Source organism: Rana temporaria, chromosome 3, assembly GCF_905171775.1.
Source record: "Rana temporaria chromosome 3, aRanTem1.1, whole genome shotgun sequence".
Taxonomy (NCBI): Eukaryota; Metazoa; Chordata; class Amphibia; order Anura; family Ranidae; genus Rana; species Rana temporaria.
In genome coordinates this window covers 424,077,556-424,099,643 of record NC_053491.1, presented here as the reverse complement: position 1 = coordinate 424,099,643, position 22,088 = coordinate 424,077,556, and the positions used below count along the sequence as shown (strand labels likewise).

At 48.4% G+C, this 22,088-nt stretch overlaps 1 protein-coding gene across 2 annotated transcripts in view; it reads right to left on the bottom strand.

Annotated features, from left to right (window-relative positions):
* Window positions 1-6,873: 6,873 nt before the first annotated feature.
* Window positions 6,874-22,088, bottom strand: part of LOC120933167 (RING finger protein 112-like) — a 105,252-nt gene continuing 90,037 nt past the window's right edge. For both annotated transcript variants that reach the window (XM_040346214.1, XM_040346213.1), the window contains 2 exons: window positions 16,891-16,983; window positions 6,874-7,533 (listed from right to left, as the gene is read on the bottom strand). In XM_040346214.1, the coding sequence (XP_040202148.1) occupies window positions 7,093-7,533; window positions 16,891-16,983 (534 nt within the window). In that variant the 3' untranslated portion in view covers window positions 6,874-7,092. The remainder of the gene's footprint in view (window positions 7,534-16,890; window positions 16,984-22,088) is intronic.

The following is a 22,088-nucleotide window of genomic DNA, read 5'->3' as shown; positions in this document are numbered from 1 at the left end:
AGTCCCAGAATCCTTTGCTGCTGGATAGATGGCTGTGTAGTGACAAGGGATGACAGTACCAGGCAGGTGGGGGACATTGCAGAATGAGGCTTGCAGACAGTTGAATGCATTTTGAAGTGCACTCCCACTGCATAGATAGCCCAAAATCAAGGTAATCCTATAGGCACAGTTCACATCATTGCAGTGCAGTTCAGCGCAGTTAAAATAAGTAGATCATGCTGCATTTTTCCACGCCGCAAATGCAGGGAATGCTCTACAAATGTACCCCACTGCACCCCTGAAAAGCCAAGCCCAAAAACATATAGAAAAATGCACTGCAAACACACCGCACTGCTAAATGCACCGCAAAACGCATTCAAGCGCACTTCAAACACGCTTTAAATGCATATAAACATGCAGTCAAAAGCGCGCAGTTACAGTATATCACATAAGTGAGTACACCCCTCACAATTTCGTGAATATTTTATTCTATCTTTTCATGTGACAACACTGAAGAAATGACACTTTGCTACAATGTAAAGTAGTGAGTGTACAGCTTGTATAAGGGCCCTTTCACACGGGGCAGATCAGTAATGATCCGCCCCGTGAACTTCCGCTTGCTCAGCGGGGATCGCTCCGTTGATCCCCGCTGAACCGGCGGATGACAGGGCGGTCCCCGCACACTGGATGAAAAAGCGGACATACGGTCCGCCCGTGTGAAAGGGGCCTTACAGTGTAAATTTGCTGTCCCTTCAAAATAACTCAACACACAGCCATTATTGTCTAAACCGCTGGCAACCAAAGCGAGTACACCCCTAAGTGAAAATGTCCACATTTTCCCTCCCCGATGTCATGTGACTCGTTAGTGTTACAATAGGGTGACCAGATTTTTCAAATTAAATCCAGGGACACATTTTGTTTTTACTAGTAATGGCGGCAATCAGCGACTCTCTGCCCGTCGCCACAACCTGTCAAGTCTTACACTCCGGCCCCGGCTACTACTGGATGGGAAGCGGAGGAAAATCACTCAGCCAGGAAAGGCAAAGAGATAGGTAGGCAGCTGGCCAGGACTTAAGCCAAAGCAGAAGAACATGCAAGCGGGAGTGGAACGGGCATGCACCCGAAACTGAAGAAATATTCCCTCTGCTCCGACCAGCACATGATCATCAGAAAGGGGTACAGATAATGAAAGAAATTTTTTTTTTATTCTGCACTGACTGTCTTTGAAATTGTCCAAGCCCCTGTTCAAATCCAATCTGGGCACAGACTTGGTCTGGGGACAGTGTCCTTAATTCGGGGACTGTCCCCGGAAACCGGGGATATCTGGTCAGCCTACCATACAGGTTTTACATGTATATCTGCTGTGTTCACATTTATATACTATTTAGAAAGTTCAGATCGTGTTAGGAAATTTTCTCTTCCTGTTTAACACAGAGTGTGATGTCTGGGAATACAGCCAAGATAGCTAAAATTGCTAATTGAAGGAAAGGCACACACCCCCTCTCCACATAGGCAGAGACTGTCAGAGGTGTTTTGTATCAGGGCCAACTCCCTGCTAATCTATTTACAGTAACTTCCCCAGACAGAAATTTCTGGCTGCTTTTATCTGATGTGTCCGAGAATTTGTCAGGAGTTACATAGTTGCCAACACTCCCGATTTTTCCCAGGACAATCCCGATTTTGGGACCCTTGTCCCGATCGGAGGCTGTCCCGAATCTGGATTTTTGGCCTTTGTCCAGGAAAAAAACGGGAATGTTTGGCTCTGAAGCACTTCTGGCTCCAACAAAATGGCCGCCGTCACCACCGCAAGAGCTTTGCCCTTGTGTTCAGTTACGTCTCCTTGTGTTCAGTGGAGAGGGGAGGGGTCGATCCTTGCAGCCAATGAATCGGCTTCTCTCTTCACAATTCTTCAGCCGGGGTTAGCTGCACGGATCAGCCTCTCCCCTCTCCACTGAACACGAGGATCGAGCCAATACTGTGACTCATAGCTGTCAAACAGTATGTCTGTGTATTGGTCTTTGTAGGAAAGCATGTCTCCTGAATTTATGAATCACTAATCGCTCTGACACTAAGCAATGTGCTTGTAGTTAATCACAGGGAACAGCAGAGCTTAAATTAAGTAGAACACAACCTTCCATCTGCAGCCAACCCTCTGCTGGGGGCACTGATTTAAGAGGCACTCTGCTGGGGACACTGATCGCTGGGGACACCTGATGTAAGAGGTACTCCACTGGGGACACTGACCGCTGGGGACACCTGATTTAAGAGGCACTCTGCTGGGGGCACTGTCCGCTGGGGACACCTGATGTAAGAGGCACTCTGCCGGGGACACCTGATGTAAGAGGCACTCTGCTGGGGACACCTGATGTAAGGAGGCACTCTGCTGGGGACACCTGATGTAAGGAGGCACTCTGCTGGGGACACCTGATGTAAGGAGGCACTCTGCTGGGGACACCTGATGTAAGGAGGCACTCTGCTGGGGACACCTAAAGTAAGGAGGCACTCTGCTGGGGACACCTGATGTAAGGAGGCACTCTGCTGGGGACACTTAAAGTAAGGAGGCACTCTGCTGGGGACACCTGATGTAAGAGGCACTCTGCTGGGGGCACTGTCCGCTGGGGACACCTGATGTAAAAGGCACTCTGCCGGGGACACCTGATGTAAGAGGCACTCTGCTGGGGACACCTGATGTAAGGAGGCACTCTGCTGGGGACACCTGATGTAAGGAGGCACTCTGCTGGGGACACCTAAAGTAAGGAGGCACTCTGCTGGGGACACCTAAAGTAAGGAGGCACTCTGCTGGGGACACCTGATGTAAGGAGGCACTCTGCTGGGGACACTTAAAGTAAGGAGGCACTCTGCTGGGGACACCTAAAGTAAGGAGGCACTCTGCTGGGGACACCTGATGTAAGAGGCACTCTGCTGGGGGCACTGTCCGCTGGGGACACCTGATGTAAGAGGCACTCTGCCGGGGACACCTGATGTAAGAGGCACTCTGCTGGGGACACCTGATGTAAGGAGGCACTCTGCTGGGGACACCTAAAGTAAGGAGGCACTCTGTGGGGGACACCTGATGTAAGAGGCACTCTGCTGGGGACACCTGATGTAAGGAGGCACTCTGCTGGGGACACCTAAAGTAAGGAGGCACTCTGTGGGGGACACCTGATGTAAGGAGGCACTCTGCTGGGGACACCTGATGTAAGGAGGCACTCTGCTCGGGACACCTGATGTAAGGAGGCACTCTGCTGGGGACACCTGATGGCATCTGGTGGCAGGCGACATGTAAAGTGACACGCTCAGGGCTTCCACTGATTCGGCATTATGGTGAGTTGAATTATTTCATTTTATATTACAATGTAATAATAGAAATAATGCCCTTCAATCATCCTGACACCATACCAACCATGGCGCCGTGATGATTAAAGTGCCAACACCAGGTGTTTGGAGTATTCTTATCTGCTGATTGTTAAACTTTCTGGAATACACACATTTCTATTGTGGTGTAGGATCTGGGCCTGCTGTCCCTCCATCCCTCTTTCTTTGAGCCACCCCTTTAAGCCACACCCAATATTTAGCTTAAACCATGCCCATTTTTCACTGTGCCACATTTTTATTTTCCCTACTACTTCACACCTCCAAATGAATGCCCCGCCCCTAATTATAATAAGACTCCGTCCACATACACAAAAGTGTCCCTATTTTTTTTTTTACAATGTTGGCAACTATGGAGTTATCAGGCTGATAACAGAGGAATTGGTCAGGAGAGAGATAACAAAATACTGGAGATATTTGTGCCCAGCTCAAATTTCATGAATTGGGCTTACATCCACTTTAAGGTGGTGCATGTCAGAAAAAAGAGAGTGTCAGGTGGGTTGGAATGTTTATCAGGTCATGGCACTGCAGATGAGCAGGTAATTTCAAGCAGCCCCTCAGGGAGTCGTGCTACAATAATTTTCTTCAATTGATGGAAATGTTGATTAAAGCGATATTAAAGCCTTGTCTTAAAACAAATAAATAACAAACATGTCATACTTAACTGCTCTGTGCAATAGTTGTGCACAGAGCAGCCCAGATCCTCCTCTTCTTGGGTCCCATGCCGGTGCTCCCGACACCCCCCTCCTGCCGGGTGCCCCCACAGCAAGCAGCTTGCTTTGGGGACACCCAAGCAGGCGCACTCTCGACCTGCAGCTCTGTGTGTCTATTCATTTAGGGGGGGCTGCTGCCCGAAGAAGGTTGTCTACCTTCCTGCTTTGCAGGAAGGTAAAAAACCCTGTGCCTTTACAACCACTTTAGTTTTTGTTTTGTTTTCATCACTGGAAATGACAAACTGGTGTTTCACTGTTGGCGGCTATAGTTTCCGGCAGTAATAACATGCAAAATATCCAACAGGCTGGTCGTACTGAAGTTGATCGATGGTTTAACTTTAGTGCAACCAGCCTGCCCTTAAGTGGACTAAAAACCTTGGCCGGTTCAGCAGGAACTGATCCATCTATGACCGGCTTTACACTACCCTCCCCAGACAATGCTGCTGAGTGGGGACGTTTTAATACAGAAGGTGTGTTACTGGCTAGATCACCAATTGAACAGAGGCTTTGGGTTTAATACCCCTATGAACTTTGGGCCAGATTCAGGTACATTTGCGGCGGCGCAACGTAACCCGTTTACGTTACACCGCTGCAAGTTTTCAGTGTAAGTGCCTGATCCACAAAGCACTTACAAGTAAACTTGCGGCGGTGTATCGTAAACACGTCCGGCGCAAGCCCGCCCAATTCAAATGAGGCGTGTACCATTTAAATTAGGCGCGCTCCCGCGCCGGACGTACTGCGCATGCTCAGTTTAGAATTTCCCGCCGTGCTTTGCGCGATGTGACATCATTTTTTAGAACAGTGACGTGCGTAGCGTCCATTCGTATTCCCGGACATCTTGCGCCAAAAAAAAATTGAAATTCGACCCGGGAACGACGGCCATAATTTAACATGGCTTGACTAAAGTTAAGCCATGTTAAAGCAGGTGTAACATTGCGACGGGAAAAAAATACTAGTGACGACGTAACGAACGCGAAAACTGTCGTGGATCGCCGTAAATGCTCATTAGCATACCCGACGCAGGAAAACGACGCAAACTCCACCCAGCGGCGGCCGAAGTATTGCATCCTAAGATCCGACAGTGTAAGTCAATTACACCTGTCGGATCTTAGGGCTATCTATGCGGAACTGATTCTATGAATCAGCCGCATAGATAGGACAAGAGATACGATGGTGTATCAGGAGATACGCCGTCGTATCTTATCTCTGAATCTGGCTCTTTGATAAATTGCCCCAAATCTTACAATTAAAGTAAAGCAATATATTATTGAAGTTTTAAAATCCTAAAACAACTTTTTAATTATTTGTAACTATGGCCCAAAGTGTAACAAGTTTGTTTTCAGTGAAAATAAATAAATTCTATTCACATTTAAATTAAATATCTAAAATTAGTATCTTTCGAATGCCCCAATTTGACTGGCCACAATGTTTGAAAGAGATGGTTGGGCTGAATACTGGCTCGACAGACACATCAAGGACTACAACAAGATGGTGCCCGACAACACAATGCCTATACATATATACTGAGTTCTTCTAAGTAAAACATTTCTTCATCTTTGTCTTCTACCCATGGGAGAATGCCCTCTAACATGTTTCGTCCAGTAGGGGTTTAATCGTTAAGGGTCTCCATAGGGCGGAGTCGTGACATCGTCACACTCTCCAGGAAGTGAGCAGGCATCAAGAAGGGTGGTGCTCACATCTGAGTTTTACTCAAGGGGACATTTACTTATATTATACTTATATTATACAGTGCACAAATTTATGTGAGTTCATTTTTCCATTTTCAATAAAAGGATGCTTTTAACAGAAAGCACTATGATGGCAATATCTTTATTTTGAGCTGAAACATTGGTGGAGACATAAGAAGGTGGATGCTAGAGCCACTGCTCTTTAACCGCTTAACGACCGTGCCACGCCGATATACGTCGGCAGAATGGCACGGCTGGACAGATCAATGTGTATATATACGTTGGCCCTTTAAGAGCGGCATTTCTCCGTGAGTCCGACCGACGGTGAAGATGAACGGGGAAATGCTGATGTAAACAAGCATTTCCCCATTCTTCCTAATGACAGGACACTGATCACAGCTCCTTGTAATCAGGAGCGGTGATCAGTGTCATGTCACACACAGCCCATCCCCCCCTACAGTTAGAAGCACTCCCTAGGACACACTTAACCCCTTCAGCGCCCCCTAGTGGTTAACCCCTTCACTGCCAGTGTAATTTTTACAGTAATCAGTGCATTTTTATAGCACTGGTTGCTGTAAAAATGACAATGGCCCCAAAATAGTGTCAAAAGTGTCCGCCATAAAGTTGCAGTCATGATAAAAATCGCAGATCGCCGCCATTACTAGTAAAAAAAAAATATATAAAAATGCCATAAAACTATCCCCTATTTTGTAGATGCTATAACTTTTGCGCAAACCAATCAATAAATGCTTATTGCGATTTTTTTTTCTTTTACCAAAAATATGTAGAAGAATACGTATCGTCCTAAACAGAGGGAAAAAAAAAGTTTTTTTAAATATATTTTTGGGGATATTTATTATAGCAAAAAGTAAAAAATATTGCTTTTTTTTTCAAAATTGTCGCTCTATTTTTGTTTATAGCGCAAAAAAAAAAAAAACGCAGAGGTGATCAAATGCCACCAAAACAAAACTATTTGTAAAAAAAAAAAAAAAGGACGTCAATTTTGTTTGGGAGCCACGCGCAATTGTCAGTGTGGAAAGGAGTACACCAATGTTTTTTGTGGTGGAAGTTGATATAGAACATCATTATATTGTGACACAAAAGTGAGACACATATTTGGATAATTTTCCATATTTGCGTTTATTACGTTTCTTCTTTTGAACATCACTGTTTTTGTTTGAAATATAATAGCAATTCACTATATTTAGCACTATATAAATCCTGTAAAATAATAATAATATTTGAGATACATTATTTTATGTTGAAGTATAATTTGCAGAATGAGAATGATTATTGGTATTTATTTCCTTGCCGTAATCATTCTCTTGTCACACAACAAATTACCAAATCCTTCTCATCACAAGTGCAGCACCTGCTTGAAGCACGGCCCCTCCCCCAGCAACCGCCCCTAATACAAATTCTGACACTGTTGCAGCTGCTGCAGGCGCTGCAGGCGCAGCTGAAAACCATCCTCCAACTGACGAAAACCAGCCTACTGCTGCTGCCGGTGCCGCCGCTGGAAGCAGTAATGGTGCTGCAGCTGTCACAGCAGCTGCCAGTCCCACATGTACAATAGCTTTGACTCCGGTATGCATTAGACCACTTTTGTGAGTTGCACAAAAGTTGTCTCCTTCCTCCTTTAGTTGTTGTTTCAGTGTTGTTAGCAATAATTCTTGATGATCATATCTGATTAGTAGGGGTAGCTCTTGAAATGTTTTCATAATCTCTGTGGTCTTTTCAGTAACCAGAGTTGACATTTGTTTTGGTAATCTCCACCATGTCTATGAAAATAGAGAAATAGCCATTAAAAATATTTTGAGACTGTCAAAAGCACATTCTGTGATGATTTATTCTTCATACATTATTCACAACACAATTTATTTACTGTAGCTGTAGGCTGCCACCTCAGTGGCTAAGGATAATAGCAAGCAGTAGTGTTAGGCCCCTTTCACACCGGGGAGGGAGGTACGGTGGCAGTATAGTGGCGCTATACCCTCGGAATTGCGGCGGTATTCGTCCGCTAGCAGTTTTAACTCCCGCTAGCAGCCGAAAAAGGGTTAATACTGCCGGCAATGCACCTCTGCAGAGGCGCATTGCCAGCGGTATAGCCGCGGTGTCCCATTGCTTTCAATGGGAAGGAGCAGTAAACACACCACTCCTTTCACCACTCCAAAGATGCTGCTGGCAGGACTTTTGGAGCGGTCCCGCCAGCGCATTGCCTCAGTGTGAAAAACTCCAGGGCAGGAGTTTTTCAGGAGGTATTTAGGCGGTATTTTTAGCGCTAAACCGCCTGAAAAACTCCTCAGTGTGAAAGGGGTCTTAGGAGGGTTAATATGTTGTGAGTAGATATGGGTACTGTGCTTTACTACCCTGGGGGTATTGTCAGTCGGCATTAAAAAATAATAATTCTGCCATCTCTTCTTGTGCTTTTTTCCTCCAAATACATAAACAGCCAGTTAGCTCATTGCTACATGTCAAGCTGCAGCAGTTTAATATTTCCTTTAACCACTACTGGCTTCTACACACAGCTTACTAGCCCCAGCTTTAAGATGGATGGTCATATGCTGGCCTGCTGGTGTTTGTTACCCATCCTCTCACTACAGAGCGTTTTCAGGCTTTCCCGACTCCGAGGGCGCAGGCGCAGTGTTCCTGTCGGGGCCGGCAGCAGCCATTTTTTTTTTCAGGTGCCGCAGCCGATGCGTTGCTCTTCACCCAGTCCCAGGGCAGGGGGACCTGGCAGCGTGCAGGGGGACCTGGCAGTGCCTGCTGCTGTGACTCGTAGGAGTCGGACTCCTGTGATGATCATGTGAGTAACTGACTGCGAGCTGTGATAACCGCACGGCGCCCCTGTTGCCCATGGCGCCCTGTGTGGCCGCACAGCTCGCACACCCCAAAGGCCAGCCCTGGACAGAGGGACGCAGTGAGATGAGGACAGAGAGGGATGCAGTGAGCTGAGGACAGACAGAGGGACGCAGTGAGCTGAGGACAGACAGAGGGACGCAGTGAGCTGAGGACAGACAGAGGGACGCAGTGAGCTGAGGACAGACAGAGGGACGCAGTGAGCTGAGGACAGACAGAGGGACGCAGTGAGCTGAGGACAGACAGAGGGACGCAGTGAGATGAGGACAGAGAGGGACGCAGTGAGATGAGGACAGAGAGGGACGCAGTGAGATGAGGACAGACAGAGGGACAGAGTGAGATGAGGACAGAGAGGGACGCAGTGAGATGAGGACAGAGAGGGACGCAGTGAGATGAGGACAGAGAGGGACACAGTGAGATGAGGACAGAGAGGGACACAGTGAGATGAGGACAGAGAGGGACGCAGTGAGATGAGGACAGACAGAGGGACAGAGTGAGATGAGGACAGAGAGAGACGCAGTGAGATGAGGACAGAGAGGGACGCAGTGAGATGAGGACAGAGAGGGACACAGTGAGATGAGGACAGAGAGGGACACAGTGAGATGAGGACAGAGAGGGACACAGTGAGATGAGGACAGAGAGGGACACAGTGAGATGAGGACAGAGAGAGACGCAGTGAGATGAGGACAGAGAGGGACGCAGTGAGATGAGGACAGAGAGGGACGCAGTGAGATGAGGACAGACAGAGGGACGCAAAGGACACAAAGGGACACTGGGGACAGAGAGGGACGCAGTGAGATGAGGACAGACAGAGAGGGACGCAGTGAGATGAGGACAGACAGAGAGGGACGCAGTGAGATGAGGACAGACAGAGAGGGACGCAGTGAGATGAGGACAGACAGAGAGGGACGCAGTGAGATGAGGACAGACAGAGAGGGACGCAGTGAGATGAGGACAGACAGAGAGGGACGCAGTGAGATGAGGACAGACAGAGAGGGACGCAGTGAGATGAGGACAGACAGAGAGGGACGCAGTGAGATGAGGACAGACAGAGAGGGACGCAGTGAGATGAGGACGGACAGAGAGGGACGCAGTGAGATGAGGACAGACAGAGAGGGACGCAGTGAGATGAGGACAGACAGAGGGACGCAGTGAGATGAGGACAGAGAGGGACGCAGTGAGATGAGGACAGAGAGGGACGCAGTGAGATGAGGACAGAGAGGGACGCAGTGAGATGAGGACAGAGAGGGACGCAGTGAGATGAGGACAGACAGAGGGACGCAGTGAGATGAGGACAGAGAGGGACGCAGTGAGATGAGGACAGAGAGGGACGCAGTGAGATGAGGACAGAGAGGGACGCAGTGAGATGAGGACAGACAGAGGGACGCAAAGGACACAAAGGGACACTGGGGACAGAGAGGGACGCAGTGAGATGAGGACAGAGAGGGACGCAGTGAGATGAGGACAGACAGAGGGACGCAAAGGACATAAAGGGACACTGGGGACAGAGAGGGACGCAGTGAGATGAGGACAGAGAGGGACGCAGTGAGATGAGGACAGACAGAGAGGGACGCAGTGAGATGAGGACAGACAGAGAGGGACGCAGTGAGATGAGGACAGAGAGGGACGCAGTGAGATGAGGACAGAGAGGGACGCAGTGAGATGAGGACAGAGAGAGGGATGCAGTGAGATGAGGACAGAGGGATGCAGTGAGATGAGGACAGAGAGGGACGCAGTGAGATGAGGACAGAGAGGGACGCAGTGAGATGAGGACAGACAGAGGGACGCAGTGAGATGAGGACAGACAGAGGGACGCAGTGAGATGAGGACAGACAGAGGGACGCAGTGAGATGAGGACAGACAGAGGGACGCAGTGAGATGAGGACAGAGAGAGGGACGCAGTGAGATGAGGACAGACAGAGGGACGCAGTGAGATGAGGACAGACAGAGGGACGCAGTGAGATGAGGACAGACAGAGGGACGCAGTGAGATGAGGACAGACAGAGGGACGCAGTGAGATGAGGACAGACAGAGGGACGCAGTGAGATGAGGACAGACAGAGGGACGCAGTGAGATGAGGACAGACAGAGGGACGCAGTGAGATGAGGACAGACAGAGGGACGCAGTGAGATGAGGACAGAGAGGGACGCAGTGAGATGAGGACAGAGAGGGACACAGTGAGATGAGGACAGAGAGGGACACAGTGAGATGAGGACAGAGAGAGACGCAGTGAGATGAGGACAGAGAGGGACGCAGTGAGATGAGAACAGAGAGGGACGCAGTGAGATGAGGACAGATAGAGGGACGCAGTGAGATGAGGACAGAGAGGGACGCAGTGAGATGAGGACAGAGAGGGACGCAGTGAGATGAGGACAGAGAGGGACGCAGTGAGATGAGGACAGAGAAGGACGCAGTGAGATGAGGACAGACACAGGGACGCAGTGAGATGAGGACAGACAGAGGGACGCAGTGAGATGAGGACAGAGAGGGACGCAGTGAGATGAGGACAGACAGAGGGACGCAGTGAGATGAGGACAGACAGGGACGCAGTGGGATGAGGACAGAAAGGGATGCTGGGGACAGACAGAGTGTGATGAGGACAGAAAGCGATGCAGTAGGGACAGGGGACACAGTAGTGGAGGGGGACACACATAGGGGGACACTGTTGTGGGAGGGACAAAGGGGGGCACACTGGTGGGGGGACACTGTGCTGGGGGGGGACACTGTGGTGGGGGGACACAGTGGGACACTGTGGTGGGGGGACATTGTGGTGGGGGGACACATGGGGACACACTGGTGGTGGGACACTGCGGTTGGGGGACACTGTGGTGGGGGGGCACAGTGAAACACTGTGGTGGAAGGGCACTGTGGTGGTGGGACACTGTGGTGGGGGGGCACAGTGAAACACTGGTGGAAGGGCACTGTGGTGGGGGGACACTGTGGGGGGGGACACAGTGAAACACTGTGGTGGAGGGGCACTGTGGTGGGGGGATAGTGTGGTGGGGGGATACTGTGGTGGAGGGACACTGTGGTGGGGGGACACTGCGGTGGGGGGGGGGCAGGGGGACACTGTGGTGGGGGCACACAGGGGGACACTGTGGTGGGAGGACACTGTGGTGGGAGGACAGGGGGACACTGTGGTGGGGGGACACAGGGGGACACTGTGGTTGGAGGGACAATGCGGTGGAGGGGACACTGCGGTGGGGGGACACTGCAGTGGGGGGGGACACTGCGCTGGGGGGGACACTGCGCTGGGGGGGACACTGCGCTGGGGGGGCACTGTGGTGGGGGGACACTGTGGTGGAAGGGACCCTGCGGTGGGAGGGACAGGGGGACACTGTGGTGGGGACACTGGGGGGGACACTGTGGTGGGGGGACAGGGGGACACTGTGGTGGGGGGACACAGGGGAACACTGTGGTGGGGGGACACAGGGGAACACTGTGGTGGGGGGACACAGGGGAACACTGTGGTGGGGGGACACTGTGGTGGGGACACTGTGGTGGGGGGACAGGGGGACACTGTGGTGGGGGGACAGGGGGACACTGTGGTGGGGGGACACTGTGGTGGGAGGGACAGGGGGACACTGTGGTGGGGACACTGGGGGGGAAACTGTGGTGGGGGACACAGGGGGACACTGTGGTGGGGGGGGAACATGTGAATATTATGGGACCTCCTGCATCTGTACTGGCTCCCCCCTCCCCATGGTGTCTCTAAATAGACAGACTCACCCGTCCCTGAAATTAAGACTCCACCCTCCTCTCTTCTCATTCGTCCCAGTACTTGTGCTGTGCTGGCCGCTGCCTGGGGGTTCCCGTCCTCTTCCTCTCCTCCTCGTTTCTTCACAGACCTCCGGGCAGGTGAGGGAAGAAGACCCATGATGCCGCGCGGAGGAGGGTAGGCGGAGCATTAGGCTCCGCCTCCTTCAGTTAATGTGCACCCGATCTGGCCAGTAATCAGCCGTCTTTTGGGAGCGACAGTCGCTCCCCTCCCCCGGCCAAAGTCACCCAATAGTATTAGGCAATGCCGCGCTATATGAATCTATGTGGGAGGCGGCCGCGGGACGATATCTCTTGCATCATTTTACAAGCAGATGTCCGGACACACATTAGGGTGTGCCCAGGCACACTCGGCACACCCCGTGTGCACGCCTATGGCGTACCTTTCTCTCCAAAATCTGGCGTAAACCTACAGTCTTTAAGGTCGCTCAGGGTCCCACCGCCACACTGTACAATAACAGGAATTCTAATTAAGATGTCAACCTTCTGAAGTCCCAACATAAGCATACATTCAAGCTGAGAGCTTTGGCAGGGATTGTAGTACCCAACTATAAAGTGCAGCAAGAATCCCGATGCTGACCAGTATTACTACTCCTATTGTCCTAAATCCCTTGGAGATCAATAAATACTCAACCTGTTAAATTTTATGGTCTGTTTATTTTACTCACTGGCTGAATTAGGCATCAAATCCTGCCTTTACACTGAATTTGACAGGTTTGGCTAAACCCTATGTGGTCTCATACCTTAAAGTGGAAGTAAACCCTTCAATTTGATAGTTACAAAGAAACAGTTAACATTCCCGGCATGCCGGAAATGCTAGCTGTCACATTTGCTTGTGCTCTCAACCAAACTGTCAAACCATCCAATGGCTGGTTTCATAACAGGTCACATGTACAGCATTATGGCAGTTACAGATTAAACAGAGGTCAAGATGGCCGCTTCCTTGGCTGAAAACGATAGGAGGGTTTACTTCCTCTTTAAGTGTCTGTAAACCTTTTACAAACACTTTAACCTACAGGTAAACCTAGATGAAGGCTTGCCTGTAGGTGCTTAAAATATCTCCCAGACCTGCATGGTCTAGGAGATATTTGCAAATAGCCGTAGGGCGATTTCTTCTGCCCATCCCCAGGATTTAGAAAGGGCATGCTGTGCCGCTTCTATCTCGGGTCAGGCCGTTAAAGGCGGCTCCCGTGCGCATGTGCGAGAGTGACGTCACGTGACTCCGGACAGTCACAGAGCCAGAGTTTGTGGCCCCCGGAAGGAAGAGGGGTGAAGAATGGATGCTCGCTACTAGCAAGTAAGACAGGGACATTGCGGTGTTCTCTTGCAGGTAAGTGTCACATAATGGGCTACTATGCGATGCATAGTAGTCCATTATGTTTTACCTTTGCAGGGAAACAAAAAGGAAGTAACACCCATCAGGTGTTTTCCCTGAATAGCTTCCTTTACCTTAGTGCAGTCCTCCTTCACTTACCTCATCCTTCCATTTTGCTTTTAAATGTCCTTATTTCTTCTGAGAAATCCTCACTTCCTGTTCTTCTGCCTGTAACTCCACACAGTAATGCAAGGCTTTCTCCCTGGTGTGGAGTGTCGTGCTCGCTCCCTCCTTTGAGGGGAGAGGGGGCGAGCAGGAGAGTCAGGACGCCCACTAAGGCCTAGTACACACGAGAGGATTTATCCGCGGATACGGTCCAGCGGACCGTATCCGCGGATAAATCCTCTCGAGGATTTCCACGGATTTGGATCCGATGGAGTGTACTCACCATCGGATCGAAATCCGCGCCGAAATCCCCTTGCGATGACGTGTCGCGCCGTCGCCGCGATGATGACGCGGCGACGTGCGCGACGCTGTCATAAAAGGAATTCCACGCATGCGTCGAATCATTACGACGCATGCGGGGGATCCCTTCGGACGGATCGATCCGGTGAGTCTGTACAGACCACCGGATCGATCTGCGGGAGCCAATTCAAGCGGATAGATTTGTAGACATGTCTACAAATTTTTATCTGCTGGAATTGGGAAATTTCCGCGGATAAATATCCGCAGGAATGAATGAATGAATGAATGAATGAAAAACTTATAAAGCGCGGCGCATGCGAACTGAATCGCTTCTGGGCGCTAGTTGTTCGTGTCTCATGACATCAAAAGAGCAGAGTTTTGATCTGTCTTCTGAAAGTCAGGTGGTTTTCCTCCAACCGAATGCTGGTTGGTAAAGCGTTCCATAGTCTAGGACCCTGAAAAGCAAACCTTCTTTCTCCTTTGGACTTGTATTTGGTTTTTGGTACCCTGACCAGATTTTGTACACACCATAGAATCTATCCGCTGAAACCGATCCGCTGAGATTTTTCAGCGGATGGATTCTATCGTGTGTACGGGGCCTAACACACAGCTCCTTTCTCTATCTGCAACGTAGAGAGCTTTCTGACTCTCCTGCTCGCCCCCTCCCCCCTCAAGGGAGGGGGCAAGCATGACACTCCACACCAGGGAGAAAGCCTTGCATTACTGTGTGGAGTTACAGACAGAAGAACAGGAAGTGAGGATTTCTAAAAAGAAATAAGGACATTTAAAAGCAAAAATCGAAGGATGAGGTAAGTGAAGGAGGACTGCAGTAAGGTAAAGGAAGCTATTTAGTTTGTTTTTTTTACCTTTGCAACCCCTTTACGTCAATACTGTATAGGTAGGTGAGAACTTTGCCTGTTGACCAGTTTCCAGTTAATGACTTTAGTATAACTGGAATTTTGGTGGTGCCTCTGGCATTCCCACACCCTTTCAAACACCCATATTTTGACTTTACCCTGATTCCTTTCCACTTGCAATGCACTGGACAATCCTGATGTTCACTCTCCTATGTAAAAATGTAACTGAAATAGAACTATTAAAAAATGAACTGTGTTGTTACTCATGTAGGTGCTGTCTGCTAGCGCTGTAATGAGATGAGAAGACAGTGCAGGGGACATGGTTTTCAGCCTTTCCGCTGCCAATTCACAAGCCTGTAGCTTGTTAGTCAGCATCTGCCAATGCCTAGTCCTGCACATTGCTTTCTGTATTGGCAGCAGTATCTCTTCTGCTGAAATCCTCCCACTATGAGCTGCAGTGTCTGATAGGGGGAGTGTGAGGAACAAGTCAAGGAAGATTTTGGGTCTTTAACCGATTGCCGACTGCCCCATAGTAGATTTACTGCTACAGGGTGGCCATGCTGTTCAAAATCACATATGTATATATTCATGCTTCTGCACTTCTGGGTTTTGGACGCGAGTGCGCGCCGCCCTGCTGTGATTTTACGCAGGGGGAGCTGATCACCTGGTGACCCGATGTCCTCCGTGACCCGCAAATCATTCGATACACTGACAGAATGCCACTCTGCCTATGTAAACAAGGCCAATTGTAATTTTGTCAGTATAGAAGACATGGATCCTGTGTTCCTGTAGAGCAGAAACACAGATCCATGTCTTCCACTAGTAAAAGCACCTCCCCACAGTAGTAAAGCACTAGTCAGGCATACAGCTAACCCTTTGATCGCCCTCATTGTTAACCCCTTCCCTGGCAGTGTCATTAGTACAGTGACAGTGCATATTTTTAGCACTGATCACTGTAATGTCACTGGTCCCCAAAAAAGTGTCAGTTATGTGTCCGATTTGTCTGCCACAATATCGCAGTCCCGCTATAAGTCGCTGATCGCCACTATTACTAGTAAAAGAAATAACAAAATAAAAATATCCCATAGTTTTGTAGATGCTATGGGGCAGATCCACAAAGATCTGCCCCGGCGCAGCGTATCTGAGATACGCTACGCCGCCGTAACGTACTTTTTTTGGTTTGAATTCGCGCCGTAAGTTACGGCGGCATAGTGTATCTCTCGCGGCGTAAGGGCGCCTAATTCAAATCGGCAAGTAGGGGGGCACTGATGAGGCGGCACTGATGGGGCTGCACTGATGGGTGGCACTGATAGGCACTAATGGGTGTCACTGATAGGCACTAATGGGTGGCATTGATGGGCACTAATAGGTGGCATTGATGGGCACTGATTGGTGGAACAGAGAGGTGGCACTGATAGGCGGCAATAATGGCAACTGATTGGTAGCACTAATATATGGCACTGGTGGGCATGGATTTGCAGCACTGGAGGGCACAGATTAGGGACTGATGTCCTAACAGAAGCCGATTACCGGCTTTATTATTTTTTTCACTTTGACAGCGTGAAGAAAAAAAAAAAAGCTGGTAACCGACTTCTGTTTACTTCTGTGATCAGCTGTCATTGGCTGACAGCTGATCACGTGGTAAAGGGCCTGCTGTGATTGGCCCTTTACCCTGCTCTGTGATCAGCCGAGAACTCGGTGATCACCGAGCGTGCCGTGGGCACGGGCAGCACGAGAGCAGGAGGACATACATGGACGCCCTCCCGGCATTTAAGGTCTGCGCTGTAGCCATCTTTCGGCTATAGCGTGGATGTCAAGTGGTTGGTTACTAGATGAATAAACATGCACCCCTCTCTGAGTTTTACCTGATCCCGAAGAACATTTTGAAACTCGATTTTCATTCTTGTCATTTCGTCTGCAGTTTTCCTTTCAGTTTGAATTTTGAGGTGGTTGCACAGCTGTAAACACAATAAAGATAATTATATGTTATAAGCAGACAACAATTTGAGACCAGGCCTTTTCCTGACATTTGTTGTTTACAAGTAATTTCTTTTATTTTTTGCTAGAAAATTACTTAGCACTCCCAAACATTATATATTTTTTAGAAGAGGTCCTAAAGAATAAAATGGCCGTTGTTGTAATATTTTATGTCACACTGTATTTGCACAGTGATCTTTCAAACACAATTATTTTTTTAATTAAAATACATTTTAGTTAATAAAAAAATTAAAATAAAGTTAGCCCAATTTTTTTTGTATAATATGAAAGATGATGTTATGCCAAGTAAATAGATACCTAACATGTCATGCTTTCAAATTGTGCACACTCGTGGAATGGCAACAAACTACGGTACTTAAAAATCTCCATAGGTGGAGCTTAAATTTTTTTTTTACAGGTTACCTGTTTAGATTTACAGAGAAGGTCCCGTGCTAGAAGTTTTGCTCTCGCTCGAACGATCGCGGCAATACCTCACATGTGTGGTTTGAACACCGTTTACATATGTGTGCACTTCTGCACCGCATACTAGCACATTATGAAAGATCTACCTTTAACCACTTAACGCCCGCCGCACGCCTATTTACGTCCACAGAATGGCACGTACAGGCAGATGGGCGTGTATATACGTCCTTGCCTTCTAGCGGGTGGGGGGTCCGATCGGGACCCCCCCTGCGTGCGGCGGGCGGCTTACCTCGGGGAGCGATCCGGGACGACGGATTCGTTTATTCGTTTATAGCCGCTCCGTCGCAATCGTGCTTCCCCGTGCTTCACTGTGGCGGCGTATCGATCGAGTGATCCCTTTTATAGGGAGACTCGATCGATGACATCAGACCTACAGCCACACCACCCTACAGTTATAAACACACACTAGGTGAACCCTAACTCCTACAGCGCCCCCTGTGGTTAACTCCCAAACTGCAACTGTCATTTTCACAATAAACAATGCAATTTAAATGCATTTTTTGCTGTGAAAATGACAATGGTTCCAAAAATGTGTCAAAATTGTCCGAAGTGTCCGCCATAATGTCGCAGTCACGAAAAAAATCGCTGATCGCCGCCAATAGTAGTAAAAAAAAATAATTAATAAAAATGCAATAAAACTATCCCCTATTTTGTAAACGCTATAAATTTTGCGCAAACCAATCGATAAACACTTATTGCGATTTTTTTTACCAAAAATAGGTAGAAGAATACGTATCGGCCTAAACTGAGGAAAATTGCATTTTTTTCAAAATTGTCGCTCTATTTTTGTTTACAACGCAAAAAATAAAAACCGCAGAGGTGATCAAATACCACCAAAATAAAGCTCTATTTGTGGGGAAAAAAGGACGCTAATTTTGTTTGGGAGCCACGTCGCACGACCGCGCAATTGTCTGTTAAAGCGACGCAGTGCCGAATCGCAAAACCTGGCCTGGGCATTTAGCTGCCTAAAGGTCCGGGGCTTAAGTGGTTAAAACAGATCCCTCCAGCTAAGGATTCATATGTTAAACAAATAATTTTCTCATATTCGCTATGTTAAAATGATACATTTTTAGAATTCATTTAGTATATTTGAGTTTTGTTTTTCCGAAATGATTCGTAATTTTCAGAAGTTATTTAAAATTCAGCCCGGAATAGCTGATTGTTAAAGGGGAGTTCCACGCACAATTTCACTTTTTAAATATAAATACCCCTGTAATACACAAGCTTAATGTATTCTAGTAAAGTTAGTCTGTAAACTAAGGTCCGTTTTGTTAGGTTGTTACAGCATTTAAATAGTTTATAATCTAGAAATAGACCGTGGCCATCTTAAGTGTGGGCATCATGAATCCAGACTGTATGACTTCCTGGATTTCAGCTTTGCATATCTCGCACATGCTCAGTGCACAAGCAATATAATAGGTTTCAGTCAGGTTTGCAAGGACTACTGGGAACATGATGCCTATCCCAGAAACCCTTGCAAATAGCCTAGGCAAATAAGGAGGAGGAAGTAATGAAGGACTACAAAATAAAGGTATTTACAAGCAACAAATTAAAGCGGGAGTTCACCCATTTCTAAAAAAAAAAATTTTCTTCCCCTAGATTCCTGCTCGTTCGGTCTAGGGGAATCGGCTATTTGTATTAAAATATGAGCCGTACTTACCCGTTTTCGAGCTGCATCTTCTTCCGTCGCTTCCGGGTATGGGTCTTCGGGAGCGGGCGTTCCTTCTTGATTGACATTCTTCCGAGAGGCTTCCGACGGTCGCATCCATCGCGTCACTCGTAGCCGAAAGAAGCCGAACATCGGTGCGGCTCTATACTGCGCCTGCGCACCGACGTTCGGCTTCTTTCGGAAAATCGTGACGCGATGGATGCGACCGTCGGAAGCCTCTCGGAAGACTGTCAATCAAGAAGGAACGCCCATTCCCGAAGCCCATACCCGGAAGCGACGGAAGAAGATGCAGCTCGAAAACGGGTAAGTACTGCACATATTTTAATACAAATAGCCGATTCCCCTAGAGAAAACGAGCAGGAAGCTAAGGGGAAAAAGTGCCCTCTAAGGGTGAACCCCCGCTTTAAATAAAAATTGTCCATTCTGAACACTATGAGATTAGAGCATGCAGCACAGACAAACATAACAAAATGGGTGGAACTCCACTTTAAGGAGCGTGTGGCACGCTCCTTGACAAATATGACTCGCCTGCTGTCCGAGTTCCCAGCTAACATCAGAATGTAAACAAAAGAAAAGCTGGTGTTCTGCCGATAAAGGTCCCCCCGGCGGATAAGGACCCCCCTGTACTGCGCAGGCCCGTCGCTTGCACAGTACGAACCTCAACGGAGCTGCCAAAAATAGCCGAATATGTAGAGCTGAGAGTCGGCTCTACACAGCGCCTGCGAAATGACTATGACACATGATGCACGCTCCCGATGCTAGTGCTACTCTGCAAGTAAGTGATTTTAGCAATAAAGTACACATCTTAGCGGGGCGTGTTAAAACAAATGGAGGGCAGATTTTGCAATGGGGTTAAGTCATAAGCATAATAACAATAAACTGTGAGAAATATTGAAATTGGCCATCAACATTAAACTATCCGCCCTTATCTCTTTTTAAAATCATCATTTTAAAATACTGCCTCTTTTGTGAGTTAAATCGTTTGTGAAAATCCGCCCATCAACACTGCAAAACCAGCCCACCAACATTGCAAATCCCGCCCTCCATTTGTTTTAACACGCCCCGCTAAGATGTGTACTTTATTGCTAAAATCACCCCCGCCCCTTGCAGAGTAGCATTAGTATCGGGAGCGTGCGGCATGTGTCAGTCATTGCGCAGGGCGTGACTGGATGGAGGTGTGGAGGCGTGAGGCATGTGAGGTGACGAGGAGTGTGTCTCCCTCTGCCCTATGCCTGACAACACAGGCTATACCCCTAGGCTAATGCCGGAACGAAGGCTTGGAAGTTCCTATCCTGGCCATTGACACGGCTAAATCCAGCTAAATCGAAGGCTTACCCTACCGTGTGGTCGCGGGCAGCGGTGTGTATCCTCTGGTTTCTATTCGTTGCCGTCTGTTTGTTTCCCACTGATTGGATGTCTGGATGTCAGTAGCCTGCCCCCTGGAAACATGTGACCGAGACTGGCGAATACCAAAGTGCCTGGGCTTGAAGGCTGGCGGTGGTTTTTCCGGGAAGCTTGGGACGGTATACCGGTGACCCCCCACCTCCCCGGACTGAAGGGGGAGTAGTAGGGGAGACAGTGGGCTGCACGGTGCCTGGCACGCTGAGGAGCGCGGGACCATGGAGTGCGGGCCACGGATGGCGAGGCGCTAATATACCAGCGTATATTCCAGCGCATAAGAGAGGAGGTTGTCTATTACATCTATTACATCAAATAGAAAGGAGCCAGAAAAGGGGGAAAAAAGATGAAGGTAAAAGTTGAAAACCCAAGAAAATCCAAAGGATTGTGTGTGTAAATAATTAGTAGAAGAGCAACATAAATTAGCACATTGTGCATGATACTGTGCTGGACATAAATGATATACTGTGTATTACAAGCGGCAGGTGGCATACCATAAACAGTATATGGATGTTGCACAGGCAGTAGATGCTAAGAGAGATCTATTTGGTCAGAAGACTGCGCTTTAAGTGGCATACGAAATGCTGTTGCAGATATCTATCTTGAATAATAAAATCCAGCATAGTGTACCTTTACAAAGTTGCTATAAAGTGGATAAGACGAAGTATACTATATGTCAAAGAGTGATTCTCCAGATATCTACGCTCTGTTTTTTTTTTTTTTTCTTCTGCCATTTTTGGTCTCCCTGTTATTGTGTAAGGGAAGGAAAATTGTCTTTTCCCTTTTTTTCCCCCCCCTCTTTTCTTCTGGAAAAGCCCTTAAACTCTAGGACTGGTTACTGGAAAAGTTGCTGCTCTTACTGCTTTTTTAGCTGTTTTTCTCCTTTTTTTTTTTTCTCTTCTTTTTTTTGCTCTGTTATGGAATAAAAGCTGGTTAAATGAGCGAATTTGGTGCCCAGATTGGGGTCAGAGAAAAAACCCAGTGGCCCAGATTCAGGTAGATTTGCCCATTTCTTACACATGCGCAGCGCAGCTCAATCGCACTGCGCCGGCGCAATCGTGCGAGATTGCCACCTGATTCAGGATGCCTTTGTGTGTAAATTTGCGCCTGCGTAAGGTAAATTTGAGGGCGCAAGCCTGCGCAAGTGAAAGTGGGTGTGCCCCTATGCAAATGATGGTCTGCCTGTTCAGCAGTGGCTTGCGCCCGGCGCATCCTCGACGGAGCATGCGCAGATCGAACGCTTCCATGTGCACACGCGTGCAACTGCGCCTGTCCTACTTCCTGGGCTACGCCGGCCCACCTGCTTGCACTGAGCAAATAAATAGGGGCAGACATGCGCAGGTCCTGTGCAAAATTACATCCTGCTTTTTTCACCCCCCCTGAGCAAGGTAATTTTGCCCCTTATTTGCAATGGCACCTCCTCAGAGGGTAAACAAGAGGAAAGCTAACTTTAATACCTCTGAGATGGAGATTATGCTGGCGGCACTCACTAGACATACTGCTGCCCTGTATGGTGCCCAGCGCAAACACACCACC